Below are 22,927 nucleotides of genomic sequence, written 5' to 3'. Positions count from 1 at the left end.
GAAGGTGGTGATTGGTTTTCGGGGTGCCATGCGCGACTAGACTCCCAAAAAGTCCCACACATGTGGTATCCCCATACTCGGGAGAAGTAGCGGAATATATTTTGGGGTGCAATTCCACATATAACCATGGCATGTGTGAGCAATATATCATTTAGTGACAACTTTTTGTAAAAAAAAAATTTTTTTTTTTTTGTCATTATTCAATCCCTTAGGACAAAAAAAATAAATATTCAATGGGCTCAACATACCCATCAGCAATTTCCTTGGGGTGTCTACTTTCCAAAATGGGGTCATTTGGGGGGGATTTGTACTGCCCTGCCATTTTAGCACCTCAAGAAATGAGATCGGCAGTCATAAATTAAAAGCTGTGTAAATTCCAGAAAATGTACTCTATACTATAACTTTTGCGCAAACCAAAAAATATACGCTTATTGACATTTTTTTTACTAAAGACATGTGGCTGAATAAATTTTGCCCTCAATGTATGACTAAAATTTAGTTTATTCGATTTTTCTTATAACAAAAAGAAGAAAATATCTTTTTTTTTCAAAATTTTCGCTCTTTTTCCATTTATATCGCAAAAAAAAAAAAAATCGCAGAGGCAATCAAATACCATCAAAAGAAAGCTCTATTTGTGGGAAGAAAAGGACGCAAATTTCGTTTGGGTGCAATATTGCATGACCGCGCAATTACCAGTTAAAGCAGCGCAGTGCGAAATTGCAAAAAGACCTCTGGTCCTTAAGGTATTTATTGGTCCGGAGCTGAAGTGGTTAACCATAGAACACTACCCATCAATAGTCTTTTGTGGCTTCTAGTGGGCAATGTTGATATTGCAAGTCCAGAAGATATTTTTTCTTTATAGGCTGAAGGCATGACACACCTTTCAAAGAATATTTCCTGACAGGCTCCATGGCAGCATACGTGTGGGTTAGCCCCGCCTCCATAATTACCCAATAGGACCTCTACTCCCATAAATCTTTGCTCCAAGCTGCTATCCGTGTTCCTTTTTTGTCCTCCTCCATAGGACAGGTGTTTCCTATCTGAAGAGATCTTCACTACGATCAAGTCGGCCGACTATCAAGCTTTTGTTCCTCCGATAGGCCCTGTCTGTTAAGCATGGGTATGGAGTGTATGGCAGAGTAGCGCTGAAGGCTTGGTTTGTCCGAAGATAAAGTGCGCACGGCTTATTACCTGCTATGTAAGGTGGCCATTATCTGCCCGGTGGATCGGTGGTGTGTGCTTGAACCTGTTCGGCCAGGCGATCGTTGGTGGAGTGGTGAGCTGTAAAAATTCGGTTTTTCATGGCAGCAGTGTTTATGTGTTTTTCTTTTTTCTATCTGTGTCTTTTCATATGCCAGCTGGTTCTTGTGCATAGGCGCTGACGCTTCCGCGTTCCAGCAGCCTTTCTCCCCCTGTTTCCGGGTCCAGCGCTGCGTTCTGCGCATGCGCGGACCCAAATCCAAAGCGAGGCTTGGTTCCCGCGCATGCGCGCGGGCATCTCGCGTCTGGCGCCGCTGATGACGTCATGGGCGCCATATTTAAAACACAGTGAGAGATGTCAGAATTTGGGAATGATTGCAGGAAATTCAGCGACTTCCCGGAGCCATTCTCTGGTTGGTGTAAGGTAGGTTATGGTCTGCTCTGATGTATTGTTGCTCCTGTGTTTTGTATGGCTGCTTATGAGGGTCTATTGTTGTTACAGTCAGTGTTCTTAGTCATGGATGCCTCACTGCCTACTAGTGACCTGCCCGCTTGTAACAGGTATGTGCATGGCTGGATTGCTGTGTATTTGTGGAGTATTCCTTAGCATTTGATACCAGCCTGGTCTGTATCTCTCTCTCTTTCTTGTATATTTCCTTATAGCCCTTCTAGGTCTGAACCGCATTACAGTGCGCATAGTCGCAGTGGATCGTCAAAATCGCACCACCGCAAATCATCGTCAAAGTCTGGTTACCGCAGGTCTCCCAGATCTGAACAACGCAGTGGTCACTCGCACTCAAGCAGAGGACCAGATAATTCATGTTGGGGCTGTAAGATGCCCATTCCATCAGACAAATCGCTCTGTGATCATTGCTTCTCTAAAGTCGCAGATGAAAGAGATGGTGCGGATCAACGCTTGGAATCTATGGTGAGAAGAGTGGTAAAGGAATCCCTGCAGCAGAGGGAAGTTCATCACGCTATGGAATCCCCCTCAGACCCATTATGTCCTTCAGGAGGTGAAGGGCTCTTACAAGAGACTGGGGAATCTTCTCAACCAAGCCACCACTCTGTGCTCTTGTCTGACAGCGAATCGGATCCAGAGGATCCAGGAGTAGGATTTGATTATGCTTTAGTACCTGCTCTTGTCAAGGCAGTGAAAGAAGCTTTAAAATGGGAAGAACCCACTTCTTCCCCCCTCCCCAAACAAAGAAAGTTTTTCAAACAACTCAAAAAGGAACGGCAACATTTTTCCTTTCCTATCTGAATTGGGAGAAATCATTACTGAAGAGTGGAGCAAGATTGATAGGAAGAGCTCCATGCAATCAAAGGTGTCTAAATTGTACCCCTTTAAGGAGGATGATGTGAAGCACCTTGAATCAGCTCCTCTGGTAGACGCAGCACTTATGCGTTTAGTTAAATACGTGACTCTCCCTTTGGAAGACACGGTATCTTTCAAAGATCCGTTAGAGAGAAGAATTGACTCAGATCTGAAAAGAATTTATCTAACTTCAGGGATGGCTTGTAAACCAACTTTGGCTTTAGCCGCAGTCTCAAAGGCTATTGAAACATGGGCCGACAATGTTGAAGAGTTCTTGAGAGGTATCTCAGTGAATACGGCTAAAGACTCTCCTATTCAGGAGATCAGAATGGCATCAGCTTTTTTGGGGGAGGCATCTATTGACATTACCCGCCTTCTGTCTCGGGCTATGTTGGCAGCAGTCTCGGCACGCCGTGCTTTGTGGCTCCGTCCCTGGTTGGCGGATCCAACATCTAAGCAGGCATGGTGTCGTATACCATTTGAGGGTACCTCCTTGTTTGGTAATAAACTAGATAGCGCCATATCCCGGGCCACGGGTGGGAGGTCTGGGTTCCTCCCTCAAGACAGACGTCTTCAAAACCAAAAACGTATTTTCTCAAGAAGGCAGACCTCGGATCGCGCTAGAGAAGCGCGCAATTATAGGCCCGGCAGGGAGTTCTCTAGATCTTGGAGGTCCAGACAATCCTCCCTTAAGAAAACCTCAAAGGGGGCTTCCGCAGGTAATCAAGATTCTACCAAATCTTTTTGAAATTGGGCCCGCTCAAACATGTCAGGTGGGGGCTCGCCTTCTTCACTACCAACATGTTTGGGCGGCCTCAATTCAAGATTATTGGACCGTCAAGACGGTTTCCTCGGGTCACAAGTGGTCTTTCATCAGCACTCCGAGGTTAAGGTTCATTCCCACAACAATTCCAGGCTCAGAGGAAAAGAAACAGGTCCTATTGACCTACGTAAGTTGTTTGCTGGATCAAGGTGCAGCCGTGCCCGTGCCAGAAGACGAACGTGGCGAAGGCATGTATTCTCCTCTGTTTATGGTTCAGAAAAGAAATGGCGCATGGAGTCCGGTGATAGATTTGACCCACCTCAATTCCTTCATTCGCAAGGAAAAGTTCAAGATGGAGTCTCTTCTTACAATCCAACAGTCAGTGCAGCTAGGGGATTGGTTAATCTCAATCGATTTGAAGGACGCATACTTTCATGTGCCAGTAGCAAGGGATTTCCAGCAATTTCTCCGTTTCGCAGTTGGCGATCAACACCTCCAGTTTACCTATCTCCCATTCGGGTTGACAACATCTCCTCGGGTCTTCTCCAAGGTACTCCTAGCGATAGTAGCTCTTTTACGAGTCAAAGGAGTTCGTCTCCATCATTATCTGGACGATTTGCTCCTATTATCTCAGGACAGAGATCAAATTCTGGAACACAAGAGTTTAGTCATCTCCACTCTGCAGACGTTTGGTTGGCTCCTGAACCTAGAGAAGAGCCATCTGGTTCCAACTCAAGTGATCGTGTTTCTAGGGGCTCAGTTCGACACATTAAAAGGCACTATCTCCCTGCCGGAGGAAAAAAATCAGTGTGATCCGGGACAGGATTCACAAGGCTTGGGAATCATCTCATCTTTCGGCTCTACAATGCTTGAAAGTGATCGGCACAATGACGGCCACCATCCCTATGGTGAAGTGGGACCAGTGGCACACTCGTCCCTTCCAGAAAGGGTTTCTGCAACAGTGGGACTCGTCCAATCAAACACAGCGCATACGCCTTACACCAGCGATGAGGATGTCTCTCCTCTGGTGGCTTCAAGGGAAGAATCTACGCAACCATCATTCGATAGTCCCCATTTCCTGTATAATAGTAACCTCAGATGCCAGCAACAAAGGTTGGGGCGCCCATTGCCTTACGGAAGTAGCTCAAGGAAGGTGGTCGTTCCCGTTGCGGTATGTGGTCTCCAACATCCTGGAGTTGAGAGCAGCCTTTCGAGCACTCATAGCATTTCGCCATCTGGTGGCAGGGTCGTCAGTAATGTTAAGACTGGACAACACAACTGCAGTGGCCTATATAAATAAACAAGGAGGGACTCGCAGTTGGTCTCTATTACGAGAAGTAGAACCGATAATGAACTGGGCTCAGAAGAATGTGGTCAACATTTCTGCTGTATACATCCCAGGAGTCCAGAATGTTCAAGCAGATTTTCTGTCAAGGGTCAAAATAGACAACAACGAGTGGTCCCTTCACAGGGATAGATGCTCTCACGGATTGTTGGAAGTTCCAGAGAGCCTATGCCTTCCCTCCAGTTCCTGTAATCCTACAGTTCCTTCGGAGGCTCAGAGGGGAGAAGGTGGAAATCATTGCGATAATACCATTCTGGCCCAACAGGCCTTGGTTTCCTCTGCTGTTGCTCCTCAGCTATCAGGACCCAGTTCCCCTGCCTCTCAGGCCAGATCTACTGTCTCAAGGCACGCTGTTACACCCGTGCCCATCCTGTCTACACCTCAGGGCATGGTTCTTGAGAGGGGAAGGCTAGAAGCTCTAGGTTGCCCAGAAGAAGCGATTCCAACCCTTCTTAGTGCCAGACAGAAGAGTACCAATAAAGTGTACGAACGTATATGGGCCAGGTTTATGGGCCACATGTCTTCTAGGTCAAATTCATATAATTCTCCGGCAGTTCAAGATATCTTGTCTTTCCTTCAGTCAGGGTTAGACTTGTCTCTGGCAGTTAGCTCTCTTAGAGTACAAGTTTCAGCCATTTCAGCCTTTACAGGAGTTTCGTGGGCGAATCACACCTTAATTCAACAATTCTTTAAAGGAGCCATCAGGCTTAGGCCTCAAAAGAGGCCCAGGTTTCCCAAATGGGACCTTCCGTTAGTATTGGACTTTCTTTCTGATCTTGGGAAAGGTTTGGATGCTCCCCTGTCTTTAGGAGATCTCACTATCAAGACGGTGTTTCTGGTGGCAATAACTTCAGCCAAAAGAGTGTCGGAAATTAGGAATCTTGGGTCAGTTGAACCATTTCTAACTTTCTTTCCGGACAGAGTGGTCCTGATCCCTATGCTTGGATCAAATCCAAAAGTCACATCAGTATTTCACGAAAATCAGGAGATCGTGCTACCTACGTTTAGAATGTCAGACAACCAAGAGATTCATCCCCTGGATGTTGGTCGCACCTTGAAAAAATATCTGGACGCTACAGCCTCGTTCAGACGAACAGACTTTCTTTTTGTCCTTCTTCATGGCAAAAATAAAGGGATGCGAGCATCAGTAAGATCAATCTCATCTTGGGTGGTCCAAATGATTCAAAGGGCATACAAGGCAAAGGGCATGGTTCCTCCTGAGGCAGTGACGGCTCATTCAACTCGGGGCATCTCGACCGCTTGGGCAGCAGTTCGACATGTCGCACCAGAAGTTATCTGTAGAGCAGCTTCCTGGTCTTCAATTAATACCTTTGTTTCCCATTATTGTGTAGAGCCAGCTGCGCTTTCTTCTGTTAATTTTGGTTTACAAGTATTGTCAGTGGACAATGAAAAATAAAATTCTAGTTTCTTTGCTCAACATTTTTAGCCCACCCGGGTGTGTTTGGCGAGTTATTTCCCACACGTATGCTGCCATGGAGCCTGTCAGGAAAATGGAAAATTTATATCAAATACTTACCGTAATTTTCCTTTCCTGATGGGCTCCATGGCAGCAGGAGTTCCCTCCCAAATGTTGGAGTAGGCTAGTTACGGAACACGGATAGCAGCTTGGAGCAAAGATTTATGGGAGTAGAGGTCCTATTGGGTAATTATGGAGGCGGGGCTAACCCACACGTATGCTGCCATGGAGCCCATCAGGAAAGGAAAATTACGGTAAGTATTTGATATAAATTTTCCATTATACATGCAATTATATTGAACAAATGTACATGCTTACTTGTAGATAGCTGTCGCATAGATACAATGAACGGGGTGAGCTGTTCAGAATTACTTGGGGTCTGCCTGTTGGGCAAACATCACAATGAGTGTTGCCTCCTTAGTTTGGTATTTTATTTTTTTGGGGTGGGGGTGATAGTCCCTCCCCCACCTTCATTCACTCCCTCCCTACCATTTTTCTGTCTATAGTATGCCTGCAAAGTGGCACGTTTCCCATGTTTAGAATGGTCTGACAGCAAAATTACATTTCTAAAAGGGAAAAAGGTAATTTAAAACTACTCGCGGCTATAATGAATTGTCGGTCCAGCAATAAACATAAAAAGTTCATTGATAAAAAGGACATGGGATTCCCCCACAGGCATTTTTATAGCACTGATCGCTGTACAATTGTCAATGGTCCCAAAAACGTGTCAAGTGTCTAATTTGTCTGCCACAATATCGCAGTTCCAATAAATATATAGTCGTAGATCGCCACCATTACTAGTATAAAAAAAGAAATAAAAAAAAAAAAAAAATGCCATAAATCTATCCCCAATTTTGTAGAAGCTATAACTTTTGCACAAACCAATCAATATACGCTTATTGCGATTTTTACCAAAAATATGTAGAAGAATACATAATCGACCTAAACTGAGGAAAAGATTTATTTATTTTTGAAGAAAAATGTGGGATATTATAGCAAAAAGTAAAACTTTTTTAGTTTTTTTCAAAATGCACACTCTTCTTTTGTTTATAGCGCAAAAAATAACCGCGGAGGTGATCAAATGCCACCAAAAGAAAGCTCTATTTGTGGGGGAAAAAAAACGGATGTCAATTTTTATTTGGGTACAGCGTCGCATGACCACTCAATTGTTAAAGAGACGCAGTGCTGCATCACAAAGAATGCCCTGGTCATTGAGCAGGACATTCACAAAATCTTCTGGGGCTGAAGTCAAAGGCAGTGAGTCAAGTCCCCATATTCTGATCCATGCTGTGAATCTTTTCTGTGAGTACAAATCCCTGCATTTTATTATTACAAAAAAATAAAATAATAATTCTCTTGGTGTCTTGCTATTTAGACCGGTTTCAAAACCCAGTTCTAGGGGGTTATTTAGGGTGCTGATAAAGAAAATGACATTGGATGGACTGCTTCGGAAACATTGGATTCTAAAGTGTAAGGTACTAACTGTATTATAGTTATGATTGCAAAGGTGGGGTGTGTAAGAGTATAGATAGATAGATAGATAGATAGATACAGTGGTGTGAAAAAGTGTTTGCCCCCTTCCTCATTTCCTGTTCCTTTGCATGTTTGTCACACTTAAGTGTTTCGGAACATCAAACCAATTTAAACAATAGTCAAGGACAACACAAGTAAACACAAAATGCAATTTGTAAATGAAGGTGTTTATTATTAAAAGGTGAAAAAAAATCCTAACCATCATGGCCCTGTGTGAAAAAGTGATTGCCCCCCTTGTTAAAACATACTATAACTGTGGTTGTCCACACCTGAGTTCAATTTCTCTAGCCACACCCAGGCCTGATTATTGCCACACCTGTTCACAATCAAGGCATCACTTAAATAGGAGCTGCTTGACACAGTAAGGTCCACCAGAAGATCCTTAAAAGCTACACATCACGCCGAGACCCAAAGAAATTCAGGAACAATTGAGAAAGAAAGTAATTGAGATCTATCAGTCTGGAAAGGGTTATAAAGGCATTTCCAAAGCTTTGGGAATCCAGCGAACCACAGTGAGAGCCATTATCCACAAATGGCGAAGACATGGAACAGTGGTGAACCTTCCCAGGAGTGGCAGGCCGCCCAAAATTACCCCAAGAGTGCAGCGACGACTCATCCAAGAGGTCACAAAAGACCCCACAACAACGTCCAAGGAACTGCAGGCCTCACTTGCCTCAGTTAAGGTCAGCGTTCATGCCTCCACCATCAGGAAAAGACTGGGCAAAAATGGCCTGCATGGCAGAGTTCCAAGGAGAAAACCACTGCTGAGCAAAAAGAACATCAAAGCTCGTCTCAATTTCTCCACAACACATCTTGATGATCCCCAAGACTTTTGGGACAACATTCTGTGGACCGATGAGACAAAAGTGGAACTCTTTGGAAGGTGTGTGTCCAAGTATATCTGGCGTAGAAGGAACACTGCATTTCATAAAAAGAACATTATACCAACAGTAAAATATGGTGGTGGTAGTGTGATGGTCTGGGGCTGTTTTGCTGCTTCAGGACCTGGAAGACTTGCCGTGATAAAAGGAACTATGAATTCTGCTGTCTACCAAGAGATCCTGAAGGAGAATGTCCGACCGTCTGTTCGTGTACTCAAGCTGAAACGAACTTGGGTTCTGCAGCAGGACAATGATCCTAAACACACCAGCAAGTCCACCACCGAATGGCTGAAGAAAAACAAAATGAAGACTTTGGAGTGGCCTAGCCAAAGTCCTGACCTGAATCCTATTGAGATGTTGTGGTATGACCTTAAGGCCCCTTTCACACCGACGTCCCGTTCAGGCCCGCCTGTCAGTTTTTTAGGCGGACCTGAACGGGTGCTCCATAGAGGTCTATGGAGCGTCGGATGTCAGCGGTGACATGTCCGCTGACATCCGACCCGCTCCGATCCGAAAAAGTGTAACGGAGGAAAAAGCTATTTTTCCATCCGTCTGCGGATCGGATCGGGTGACGACGGGCACTGCGGTCCGTCGTCATCCGATCTCCCATAGGGGAGAGCGGCGCTGTGACAGATCCGTCCCTGCGCAGTGTGCAGAGACGGACCGGTCATCTCCCTGCTCAGCGGGGATCGGCGGAGTGATCCCCGCTGAGCAAACGGACATCCACGGGGCGGATCAGAACTGATCCGCCCCGTGTGAAAGGACCCTAAAAAGGCCGTTCATGCTCGAAAACCCTCTAATGTAATTGAATTAGGACAATTCTGCAAAGATGAGTGGGCCAAAATTCCTCCAGGACGCTGTAAACGCCTTATTGCACGTTATCGCAAACGCTTGGTTGCAGTTGTTGCTGCTAAGGATGGCCCAACCAGTTATTAGGTTTAGGGGGCAATTACTTTTTCACACAGGGCCATGATGGTTTGGATTTTTTTTCACCTTTAATAATAAACACCTTAATTTACAAATTGCATTTTGTGTTTACTTGTGTTGTCCTTGACTATTGTTTAAATTGGTTTGATGTTCCGAAACACTTAAGTGTGACAAACATGCAAAGGAACAGGAAATGAGGAAGGGGGCAAACACTTTTTCACACCACTGTAGATAAATATCTCCATCTCCATATCCACTCACATTGTTTTAGTTTTGAAAATCAAGCACTGTAGGCTACATAATGACAGTGCTGTCTGAATTATTCCAATGTATTTTTCTATATTTACATTCAGATTTTTGGGAAAATTGGTGTAATTCCTAAACTTAAATTGCTATACAATTATTAAAATTGTTATAGTGCTGCTCCCCTGAAAAAGAGCGGTAGGCTCCTAATTAGTGACTAAATAATATATAGGGGGCGCTATTAATTACAAAAATTGCCGTGATTAAATCCTCTATCACTACTAATCAATCAAATTTTTTTACCACTATTAACCACTTGCCGACCGCCGCACGCCGATGTACGTCGGCAGAATGGCACGGGCAGGCATAAGGGCTTACATGTACGTCCCTTGCCTCCCGCCGATCGGGCCCCCGCCCGGTGCCTGCGGCGGTCGGTATTCGTTCGGGAGCGATCCCGGACGAGGGGACGGCCATTCATTCATGGCCACCCCCTCGCGATCGCTCCCGGCGAATGAAAATGTCCGGTGACATCACTTCCTCTCCTGTAATGTAAACACAGGAGAGGAAGTGATGTATTCTCTCCTCCGTGTCGGTAGTTTTCGTTCCGGCACCGAGGAGAGAGCATCGGTGAGTTGCACAAGCACTACACTACACAGTAGAACATGCCAGGCACACTCACACCCCCCCTTTACCCCCCGAACACCCCCCAATTACCCCTGCCCCCCCAGTCACAGTGACACCAATTGCTTTTTTTTTTTTTTTTTTTTTTTGCATTGGTGTCATTTGTGACTGTAATAACTGTTAGGGCAGTTAGGGTTAGCCCCCTTTAGTTCTAATGTGCCCCCCTAACCCCCCCAATAAAGGTTTAACCCCGTGATCACCCCCCGTCGCCAGTGTCACTAAGGCAGGGTTCACATTGCAGCGGTTTATGAGAACGAATGTGATTCGCACCGCACTGCAGTGCAAATCACATCCGATCTCTGTGCGATTCGAGTTCAGCCATTCGCCGCACCCGCCACACCCGCCGCACCCGCCGCAAATTCGCACGGGACCCTTTTTTTGGCCCGCAGCAGAATCGGATCGCATGGGTGTTCACACCATGCGATCCGAGTTTGCAGATCGCACTGCGATATGCGAACTGATCTGGGGGTGTCAGTAACATTTCACTGACACTCCCAGCAGTTCGCATAGGGCAGTGTGAACTGCCGCCGGGAGGCATGCGATGCGGGAACCCGCCGCGGATTCGTGGCGTTTCCGCATCGCTCCAGTGTGAACCCAGCCTAATAAGCGATCATTTTTCTGATCGCCGTATTAGTGTCACAGGTGACGCTAGTTAGGCAGGTAGGTATTTAGGTTCGCCGCAGCTTTTTATAGCGCCAGGGACCCCCATATACTACCGCATAAAGCCCCCTGATTGCCCCCTAGTTAACCCTTTCACCAGTGATCACCATATAACTGTTACAGGTGATGCTGGTTGGTTAGTTATTTTTTTTATAGTTTCAGGGCACCCGCCATTTATTACCTAATAAAGGTTTAACCCCCTGATCACCCGGCGGGTGTCATTTGTGACTAATAACTGTTAGGGCAGTTAGGGTTAGCCCCCCTTTAGTTCTAAGGTACCCCCCTAACCCCCCCCAATAAAGGTTTAACCCCGTGATCACCCCCCGTCGCCAGTGTCACTAAGGCTGGGTTCACATTGCAGCGGTTTATGAGAACGGATGTGATTCGCACCGCACTGCAGTGCAAATCACATCCGATCTCTGTGCGATTCGAGTTCAGCCATACAGATAGTATGGCTGAATTCGTGTCGCACCCGCCGCACCCGCCGCAAACTCGCACGGGACCCTTTTTTTGGTCCGCAGCAGAATCGGATCGCATGGGTGTTCACACCATGCGATCCGAGTTTGCAGATCGCACTGCGATATGCGAACTGATCTGGGGGTGTCATTAACATTTCACTGACACTCCCAGCAGTTCGCATAGGGCAGTGTGAACTGCCGCCGGGAGGCATGCGATGCGGGAACCCGCCGCGGATTCGTGGCGTTCCCGCATCGCTCCAGTGTGAACCCAGCCTAATAAGCGATCGTTTTTCCGATCGCTGTATTAGTGTCACAGGTGACGCTAGTTAGGCAGGTAGGTATTTAGGTTCGCCGCAGCTTTTTATAGCGCCAGGGACCCCCATATACTACCGCATAAAGCCCCCTGATTGCCCCCTAGTTAACCCTTTCACCAGTGATCACCATATAACTGTTACAGGTGACGCTGATTGGTTAGTTATTTTTTTTATAGCTTCAGGGCACCCGCCATTTATTACCTAGTCTCACTAGTGTACCCCTAAATTTAGGGGTGTCTACTTTCCAAAATGGGGTCATTTGGGGGGGGTTTGTGCCATCTTGGCATTTTATGGCCTTCAAAACTAACGCCCTTAGAAAGCCTGAAGGCGGTGCTTGGTTTTCGGGGCCCCGTACGCGGCTAGGCTCCCAAAAAGTCCCACATATGTGGTATCCCCGTACTCAGGAGAAGCAGCAGAATTTATTTTGGGGTGTCATTTCACATATGCCCATGGCATGCGTGAGCAATATATCATTTAGTGACAACTTTGTGAAAAAAAAAAAAAAAAAAAAAGTTTGTAATTTTCCCGCAACTTGTGGCAAAATATAAAATATTCCATGGACTCAACATGCCTCTCAGCAAATAGCTTGGGGTGTCTACTTTCTAAAATGGGGTCATTTGTGGGGGTTTTGTGCCATCTTGGCATTTTATGGCCTTCAAAACTAATAGGTAGTGAGGCGTGAAATCAAAAATTTACGCCCTTAGAAAGCCTGAAGGCGGTGCTTGGTTTTCGGGGCCCCGTACGCGGCTAGGCTCCCAAAAAGTCCCACATATGTGGTATCCCCATACTCAGGAGAAGCAGCAGAATTTATTTTGGGGTGTCATTTCACATATGCCCATAGCATGTGTGAGCAATATATCATTTAGTGACAACTTTGTGTAAAAAAAAAAAAAAAAAAAAATTTTTTTGTCATTCAATCGCTTGAGGCAAAAAAATAAAATATTCAATGGGCTCAACATGCCACTTATCAATTTCCTCAGGGTGTCTACTTTCCAAAATGGGGTCATTTGGGGGGGGTTTTGTACTGCCCTGCCATTTTAGCACCTCAAGAAATGAGATAGGCAGTCGTAAACTAAAAGCTGCGTAAATTCCAGAAAACGTACCTTAGTTTGTAGATGTGACAACTTTTGCGCAAACCAATAAATATACAATTACTGACTTTTTTTTTACCAAAGACATGTGGCTGAATACATTTTGGCCTAAATGTATGACTAAAATTGAGTTTATTGGATTTTTCTAATAACAAAAAGTAGAAAATATCATTTTTTTTCAAAATTTGCGGTCTTTTTACGTTTATATCGCAAAAAATAAAAAATCGCAGAGGCAATCAAATACCATCAAAAGAAAGCTCTATTTGTGGGAAGAAAAGGACGCAAATTTTGTTTGGGTACAACATTGCATGACCGCGCAATTACCAGTTAAAGCAGCGCAGTGCCAAATTGTAAAAAGACCTCTGGTCATTTACCAGCAAAATGGTCCGGTCTGAAGGTGGTTAAACAAGTATAACTTATACAGTGATCCATAGGATATTCATGTTTCAAAAACAAAAAGTCCATGCATAACATCCTGGTGACACAAAGTAAAAATAAAGTCCTATGTATTCCAAAATGTCCCAATGTATAAACATACACAAAACGACGATATGTCTTTAAAATAGAAGAATGACTTCAACACCTTCCACGTGATCCTTCAACACAGCCTAGGTATTCGACACCCAAAAGTGACTGTAATATAGTTCTGTTTACCAGAGGTTATTGACTACTTTACTGAAAAAGGTAGTCAGTAAATTGGCTATACATACACATATGATGATCTGAAGATGGTTAAGACCTTCCTTCTCAGACAAATATGGGATATGAAAAACAGATAGAGAGCCTCCATAGTGTAAAACCATTTTATTAAAAGTAGTAAAACATTTTTTGCCAAATGGCTCCTCAACTTCTAAAAAAGTGCCTTTTCCCCGGAACTGGGGCTGCTGGCATTTCTGGGATGAGCTGTGATGGAAAAGTTTCCGCACTTTCCTCCACGGATGGCGTGCATTCCACACGCTCACGCCGCTAACCAGGGAAACCGGATATCCTACGAAGTAACGTGACCAGGCACTGCCTCCAACGTATGTTTCGTTGTTTAATTTATTATTTATTTATATTCAGATTTTTGACAGGTGACCAGAGCGAGAGGTGGGATATGGATTTTATACTGTATCTCAAAAACTAGCGTCATTAGGGAAAAATGTGTGCCATTTTTGGAATCAGTGGGCCAAATATATCCAGGAACAGGTCTAACCGTCACCAAAATGTAGGTTAGCCTATGTATTAATACCATTTAAGACAGAATATTGAGATGTATACATAAACTTAGGCTTGATCAATTGTCTTTAATATGCAGTGCCTCTTGCTCGAACACAGGATGTCAGGTCACGATGGCAATCCAAAAGTAAGCTACCACCCCCTGCCAGAGAGTTGACAAAGTGTCCGCTAAGAGACCACACCTTACCCAACTGCCTTCTATATATAATAAAAAAATAATAATAACAATTTCAACTCGTATCATAGTTTAAAGGGGGGGGGGGAATCCACAGCCCTATTGTACCAAAACTAAAAAAGGAAAAGTGTTAGGTACAAGGCCTAATACCCAAAACAAATAAGAACTCATCCAGTGGTCTGATCGAACATGAAAAAAGTTCTCCTTGGTTACATAACCATAAATAACCCTGGTTTACCTTAACCATGGTCTTATATTTATAGACCAGTTATATTTATTTAGTTGTACTTACTGTAATAGCCCATCAAGACTGTATTTTCAATCTGAAACCGTGAGGAATTATTTTCAGCCCATTCCTAAAAATAGAAAATGTAATTAAATTCACATTTGGATTGGGGTTTTGTTTCAAATTCACATACAATTGTCCCCTACCTGTAGGCATATAAAATATGTACTGCAACCTTGGAAATTACCTTTTCTTCCTAACATGTTTCTTTTTCTTTTTTATTAAATTTTTTTTCTTGGGGGGGGGGGGGGGTGGGTTTATACACTTAAGACATACCAGGCTCCATTTTTTTGCAATAATTAAACAAGTACTTTATTAATGTTACTCCAAACAGAGGTAACATTTTGATCATCAAGTTGTACCTGCTGAGCCATTCACCTCTATATTAAAAAAAAAAAAGTCATGCTTGCAGAACTTTTTTTTTCAAATGCATATCACAAAAAAACACTAGTGACAACAGTACCATTTAAGAAGATGAACAGAACTCTGCCTGCACAAAGATAAACAGAAAAAAAAAAAACCAACACACAAGTAGATGAAGGCCGGCCATACACTGTTCAAAGCCTGCTGAACCAGCCAAGATTCAAATAGTTAATGGTCAGGCTGAATGTACCGAGTTGATTGAACGATTAACTTGGGTACAACCAGCCTGCTGAGTTCGCTTGGGGTTATCGCAAGCGGCTGCTATAGGCTACCCCCGTCTGCCACCCCACCAGGAGCAGACAATTGCAGTTGCAGTAAAGAAATCCGCACCATGTATGGTCTGCCTAAGGCCTCATGCACACAGGACGTTTTATCGACTTCTAAAAGCCAGCAGTGTTTTTGCAGAAAAGAAAAAAAAAAGACTGGCACTTGTAAAAGTGTCCAAAGCCTTTACAAACTTTTAAGAGCTTTTATAGGCGTCAAGTTATTGAAATGTTAAATTTAATTGGCCAGAATAAATCATTTATTCTGGCCATTGAAATGTATTTATGCTCAAGCACTAGGTTGCAATTTTAGGTAACCCGTTTTGCTGATAGGGTTAATAGGCAAACCCTTCTTTGTATTGTCAGCTTTGCTTTCACCCTTTGTGGTCTAAATTGCACATAGTAGCTTTGCCCATTGAATCCAGGTATTTAAGAATTTCCAGTCTGTTTTCCCGGTATCTTTTACACTTGAGAAAGGAGCGCACTGGCTCTGTACGAGTCCTACGCATGCTCAGAAATGCGTTGTGTTCCCCTTGCATCTCTGACGTCACACACCATCTCCTCGAGCCGCTCTGAAGTCCACCAGACGCGAGACCCAGCTGGGCTCTCCCCCAGCGTCCCACAGTCATATTCACGGTCTCTATTAGCACTCCTGGATACGCTGATGATTACAGTATTTACTCCTGTGTGTGCCCAACTTTCTGCATGTCAGATATATGTTTTATTAAGGATTAAAGCACCTTTTGCTGAGTGGCGCTTTTCTATTTTTTTATTTTTTTTTTCCTTTTATATGACTTGAGCTGGCTTCACTCCAGAGAAAAGTAGCCTTCTGTGGATGTGCATACATTATCCGTCCATCAAGACCCAGAATTTTGGACTGATTGTATACCTGTGAGCACCTTGTATGTGACTTTAAAACCAATCTTTGTTGGACAGTTGTCTTATGAAGACCTATTACTGAGATTTATTATATCTTATTCAATATATTCAGTTTAAATAAGCATGCGATTCGCATTGATTGACTGAGCGCCATTGTTCCTTTTTTCTTTTTGCATTCCCAATACATGGGAATGCAAAAGAAGCCTGAAGTAATTCCAATGCATTTGTCAATACATTCTGCAAGTTACATTTTCCCATTGACAGAAGACCACCATCAAGATCCAGAGATAACTAATGAAATATACGTTAATAAAATTTCATTATGTCATAAATGTAGGTAGTGCGTACGTGTATTTCTTTATTCTCATCTACATCTGACATCCTTTACCAGGAAAAGTTGGTGGTGCTGCTACCTTCCCGTTCCCCACTTTGATTGAACTGCAGCAGTCAGCTTCATAGCAGTCTATAAAAAGGACTACAAGGGAGAAATTCAACTTAAAAGAAAAACACTGGGAATGGAACTGTACGGGGTAACAGTACCACATGGTCGACAGATCTTCCAAGTAAAAAGGATGCATTTCATTTTTTGCACCAATTAAATATTGGACACAAATTAGTAAAGGATGAGGTTATTAAGGCTGGATGGGAACATGAGCTCTCCATTTCATGTTCCAAAGGCAGAAGCAACTGTCTAACTATCGTGAAATAGGATATTGTCGATTTTTATACCATGGTTTTCAGGATAGATTTTTGTAGTGCTGAAAAGTGGGTAAACATAAGGAACAAGCTCCAATGTAAAATAAACCTGCATTGATACAAGATGGAATATGACATAGAAAGACCCAGCGATGTAAAGATCTAAAGATTAGAATTTAGAAGAGGAGTACGGTTAAGTACAAGAGCTGAGAGGTGCTGGACCATAAATAATTTGTGATGACCTTTTCCAATGGCACTGAAAAATACACTGGTCTGTGATAAAAGAATCCTCAGTAGACTCTACCCGCAGATTTGATAACATACAAGGTCAAATAGGCATTTTTTTGCAGCTGGAAAGTAGCTTAGAGTGTTCAGAACCTCTCTCTCCAGGAATTTAAAGATGAAAGGAAGTAAAAAAACAGACAAAGCTTCAAAGATAGATGGGGTCAAGAACAATTTTCTTACATGTATGTTTTAGAAAGGTGCTTACCTGAAAGCAAACAGATTAAATAGATGATATAAAGTTTTTAAAGCCTTGCACTGATGAGTTGCCCTTTTGACAGTGACATGCCATAAATATGACACGGATCATTACGCTAAAAGTACCCCCTTTATTTCTATAACTGCTGCCATTCTATAAACCTCAGGATAATGGTCAACTGAAAAAATAAAATACATTTTGGCAAATAGTGTCCAAAAGATAGATCCAGTAATTTCCAGTGATTTAACTGAAGGTTGACAAAGCACAGGTCAAAACAAAATATTATTTTCCACGTGTTTGAGTTCTCAGACACTATATTGAAACAAAAACAAAACAAAAATGGACAGTTATAAAGTGTAGGCGTGCTTCAACATAGAGGTTAAATCCTCTACAGTTGGCCAAAGATGGATTCAAATTTGGCCAGCTCAGCAGTGACCAGCCTAATTTGTGGCTGTTCCCGTTTGAGAGAAGTCGATCCTTAGCTCAACTTCTGTCAAATGGGAATGTTGGAAAACTTATCGGTGGAGAGACCTTCATCCACCTCATTTGTGTGGATGGAGAAAATCGTTTTGTGTGTTAGCCTACTAACACACAGTGCAATTCATGTAACCATTTATTTGTTATACTTTCAGTAAAAGTATTTCTGGTTAAGAGTACAATTGTGTGGCATACGGTCTTTCCCAAACAGTTGGAGCCAGAGGATCGATACAGGTATTTTTTACTGTTTATATTGTACTGTATTATTGCACCACAGCTGTGCCTAGGGGACAGAGTTACACTAAAGGGGGATTTCTCTGAAGAGTGCAGGCCCAATTCAAACTAGCTGCTCCTTCAGGGGTAAGTGCTACATTTGAAATCCATTCTTTATTATTTTGGGCAATAACATGGTTTGGCAGATTTCTGCCAGTCACAGGCTGTGTCACATCCCGCTAGCCTGCATCTTAGAATGAAAGGGAGGTTGAGTGCACATGAAGGGGGGATATCCAAGATGGCCATCTGAGCCTGGAGCTCTGCATCACCCCGGACCCCATGAGTCACACAGTCCACACTGTAACCCCCCCTAGACAGCTAGCAATGAGCCATCCTGAACCAGGAGACCCCCAAGGGGTACCCCTGGATGTCCAGACCTGCTGCCAGATGGGATCTCGGGCCGCAATTTGACAAGGCAGGGAAGGACGGGTGTACCAAGATGGCCACCGCCACCCCAGCCACATGCTGCCTACGTGGAGAGGACACAGGAGAAGAGGCAAGTTCCAGCCCCAGCAACCCTCACCTACTCCCAGGTGGCCCAAGTTAGCCCACAACACCCCTTGGCTCCTTCTCCAGCCTCCACACAGAGTCGCTGCTGGGCCGCACGATGGAGAAAAACACCGGGCTTTCACTACACTACCTCCATGCAACCCAATCCCCAGACATGCCTGATCATGACCCATCCACATCGCAGGCAGACATATTCCTCAAACTCTTGGACCTTCTAGAGAGAGGACTGGCCAACACAGCAGCACAAATCACAAGTGACATCAAATCTGATTTTGCCAACCTTGGATCCACAAGGGAAGCCATAGAAAATATACTGGAAATTATGGTATCCAGAACCACGCACGTTATGGTATTTCCAAGCAGCAAGACTAGCACAACTCTCCATGGTTTACTCCACACTTGAAAAAAAACGGACTGGATACAAATAGAGGCAGGCAGCCCCTACCTTCATCTTAGACTGCCTACTATGGGTCTCCTCCAAGGAGTGACCCGCAATACACTCACCTATCCTCTCGCAATCCCCGACTCTATGGGATAGAATGAGAACCAAGACCTCCCTGACCTCTGAATTCCGGCCCCTAGCCAATGTCTTTAACAATCCAGACTTCATCCCTGGCCAAGATATCAAATCATTTAAATGGTGGTTGGACAAGTGGTTGTATCGAATTGGACACTTCACTTCCTCAAGACCAATTTCTCTGAAATTCTACATGCAGCAACTGGAGATCGTGACCTTGTAAGATTTCATCAGATACAACACATTCTCCACAAAATCTGGAAGGGGAAACCCGACCCACCAAGATTCACACCCTACAAAATATGGTGTGGACAGACCATAGAACAGAGGGGTGGAATCTAAGTTATCTACCAGTCACTGGCCCACCAGTGGTGTAAAGCACTGTATATGGCCGCATGGGAAAACGATCTTCAAATACATTGGGACTTGGAGAAGTGGCAGGCATCCTTTTCCAGGGCCTTTAAAGGGGATAAGGAACATTTCCCTAACTGAATATAGCCTTAAAGTAATGGCCAGATGGTACCTCACCCCTGCCAAATTGGCTTCCATGTATCCCACACCAAACCCTTAGTGCTTCAGAGGGCGTCAACTTATAGGCTCAATTGCCCACATTTGGTGGGAATGTCACAGAATAAGGTCATTCTGGAACCGGATGTTTGCCCTGATCCAAAAAGTGATGGACCTCCAAGTCCCAAGAACCCCAGCTATTGCCCTCAATGCACATCTCCCCAAGACTTCCAAAACCAACCGCAAATTGATCCACTTTATTTTATTAGGTGCCAAGCTGACAATAGCCAAAGCATGGAAACAACCCAGGGCCTCCTTGGCTGCCAAATGTAAAATATTGTGCATTAGGTCACAGGCACCTGAACCCCTTCTCCATCCGCAAAGCTCAATGCTTGCCCATGGTGATTGTTATCCTCTGGTTATTTGGGGGCAGCTCTCCGGGCACAGTGTGAACCCATTAGGGTTCAGATTCCAAAAAGCTTGAGTGTCACACAGGGAATACAGTGCAGACTCCGAGATATCAGCCCTACCTTACCTCAACAGTTGCTCTTACTTGTAATCATATTGGCTCTTATAATGTCTCACTGGAAATAGTGTATTTCATGTATTCTTGTTTTGAACAAATCTTTGACAAACAAAAAAAGTGAATAAGAGGGAGGTAAAGCCTCCATTAATCTATGTGCAATAACTTTCCCCCATTGTGTTTAGCTGGCTAGTGGGCATGGGGGAGGAGGGAGTGAGTGGGCTGTCATTAACCACTGTGTATACACCCACATGTGTGACTCTATGCAGGTAGTCGCATGGGCTGCTCAGATGTGATAAGCATTTTATCACCAACATAGAAACTCACTGAAAACTGAGCATGTGCAGAGTTGCTACCACAGGTGCAAAATCCTTAGCCAAATTGGGAACATGAACTGAAGGTGGAGATAGAGAGCAGCAGGACAAACCAGTTTTTTTGCAGAATACATAAAACAAATCTATAGTGGCTGAGTGAGAATGAACAGCATATAATACATCATTTATTGGATTTTTTTTTTTTATTATTATTATTATGTGGATTTAGAGACACTAAGGCCTCTTTCACAAGGGGGCGGATCAGTAAAGATCCGCCCCGTGATGATCCGCTCGCTCAGCGGGGATCGCTCCGTTGTCCCCGCTGAGCCGGCTGCGGACAGGGCGGTCTCCGCACACTGTGCGGGGACCGCCCTGTCAGCTCTCCGCTCTCCTCTATGGGGATCAGACGAGCACGGACCGTGTGTCCGTGTTCATCCGATCCGCTCTGCAGACGGACAGAAAAATAGGATTTTCCTACGTCTGCAGAATCGGACATTTGCGGAGGCGGACAATAGCGGGTGTCTGCGGATGCTCATCCGCAGACACCCGCTATCCCATAGGGATGAATGTATGGCCCGTATTTCATCCGCAAACGGATGGATGAAATACGGACATACCATCCGCATGTGTGAAAGGGGCCTAACTCTTTGTGCCCGAATGCTGGGTCATTCTTGGACCTCTAGGGACCTGTAATTTATATCTGACCACCGTTTAATTATGAAAGGGATTTGTCGCAAAGCTGTTTAAATGGCACTGGAAAGCAGCACTCCTTTCATCACCCAAGGTTTGGATGTGGTGATAATTACAATCAAAACAAACTTTAAATTTTTATTTTAACTGGACTATCAGTGATACAGGTCATTAAAAGGAAAATTAGATCAGCAAGGGATGGGCAGAATCCTTCCAGGTGCCATTTGTACCTATGCCAAGGTCTTGAGGATATATGCAAACAAGTCCTCAAGATGAACTTTTTGCATTAGAATGATCAGGAAGCAGAGCTAAGGCTCTGTCCTAGGTGAAGATGGCTTCCACCTAGCTTTAAAAAAAAAAAAAAAAAAAAACCCAACTCACAAAGGACAGAATTTCTATAAGCTGGAGGAAAAGTTTCTATTTGCATTGCAACTTGATCAATGCTCATATTATATTCAGACACTGAGAGGGAATAATGCTGTGGAGAATAGAAGGAGGAATAAATTGCATAGAGGCTCAGCAAGATCAAATTTCAATAGAAGGTATATGGACTCTGAATTGTGCTTAGATATGACAATACTTGTTGTGACTGGGTGTTAATGAGAAGTGAATGTCTCAACTCTTCGATCTTACTGCTGTGCGCAAGTGTTTTTTTCTACTATACAAATATAGATACATAAGCTTTCATTTAAAAGTGTGCAACTATGCAATCAGTAGGAGAATGTGGGGAATGGTACTCCCACAGCTGATACCTATGAATTTCAAATGATAGCCTATCTCCATCCATTTTCTCAAATTCTGGAGATAGTGTGAAAAAGATTTGCAAATATTTTTTTTAGCTCACTTTATTGGGGGAATCCCCGGTCACTAACAAGACAAGAAATGAGAGAACAATTGTCACCAGGTGTCAGGGCTGGGCTCCCACTATTTACGAGCAGCTCTTTTCTTTCAGTGCAGAGAGGCTGCTCAGCTGTCGGTTAATTACCGGCCACTCATTGTTTCCACAGTGACTAACCTGGTTACTATTACCTGCCTCATTAGTCCAACCTACAGCCAAGGCCTTTTTGGTTATTTAACCACTTGAGCCCCAAAATGATCAGGTCATGTTTTGCAATCTGGCACTGCGTTGCTTTAACTGACAATTGCATGGTCATGCAACGCTGTACCCAAATAAAATTGATGTCATTTTTTTCTCCACAAATAGAGCTTTCTTTTGGTGGCATTTGTTCAAAAAGAACATAAATTTGGACAAAAAAAACAACAATATTGCTTATTGTCTGCTATAAAACCTCACCAATAAAAAAGAAAAAAAAGAAAGAAAGAACTGATCCCTGTATAAATGACACTGGCAGGGAAGGGGTTAACACTAGGGGGTGATCAAGGGGTTAAGTGTGTCCTAGGGGAGGTGCTTTCTAACTGGGGGGGGGGGGGGGTGTTACATTGGAGGAAAACAGAGATCGTGTTTCAGTTTAGCTGAAACAGAAGATCTCTCTTTTCCTCACTGTCAGATCATCGGTGTGCCTTGTTTACATTAGGCACACCGCTGCTCCATGGCTCCTGTGAACAAAATCAGCAGATCGCTGCCGCTGTGTCCAATCACAGTGGGACCAGCACTCCAGCGGCGCACACAGCCTCTGCACCGCGTACGCAAAATCACATACAGGTACGCAATTTTGTGCAGCTGGGCCCGCCCTGCTGCAGTATATGTACAGTGGGCAGTCCGGAAGCGGTTAAACAGCTTTGCTCATTTCCTCTGTGCCCTTTTGCAAGGTCTATGATCTCCAGTGTGTCTGTGTATTTGACT

At 44.0% G+C, this 22,927-nt stretch overlaps 1 protein-coding gene across 1 annotated transcript in view; it reads right to left on the bottom strand.

Moving 5' to 3' along the window:
* The window catches only part of LMBRD1 (LMBR1 domain containing 1), a 340,404-nt gene that overhangs the window by 266,581 nt on the left and 50,896 nt on the right, over positions 1-22,927 (bottom strand). Inside the window, exon 3 of the mRNA XM_077487418.1 lies at positions 14,577-14,640. Coding sequence (XP_077343544.1) covers positions 14,577-14,640 — 64 coding nt within the window. The remainder of the gene's footprint in view (positions 1-14,576; positions 14,641-22,927) is intronic.

This window comes from Lithobates pipiens, unplaced genomic scaffold, assembly GCF_037356315.1.
Source record: "Lithobates pipiens isolate NorthernLeopardFrog02 unplaced genomic scaffold, aLitPip1_a1.2 Scaffold_18, whole genome shotgun sequence".
In the NCBI taxonomy this organism is placed as follows: domain Eukaryota; kingdom Metazoa; phylum Chordata; class Amphibia; order Anura; family Ranidae; genus Lithobates; species Lithobates pipiens.
Note: the sequence above shows the minus strand (reverse complement) of the source record. Positions and strands in the feature narration are given on the sequence as shown.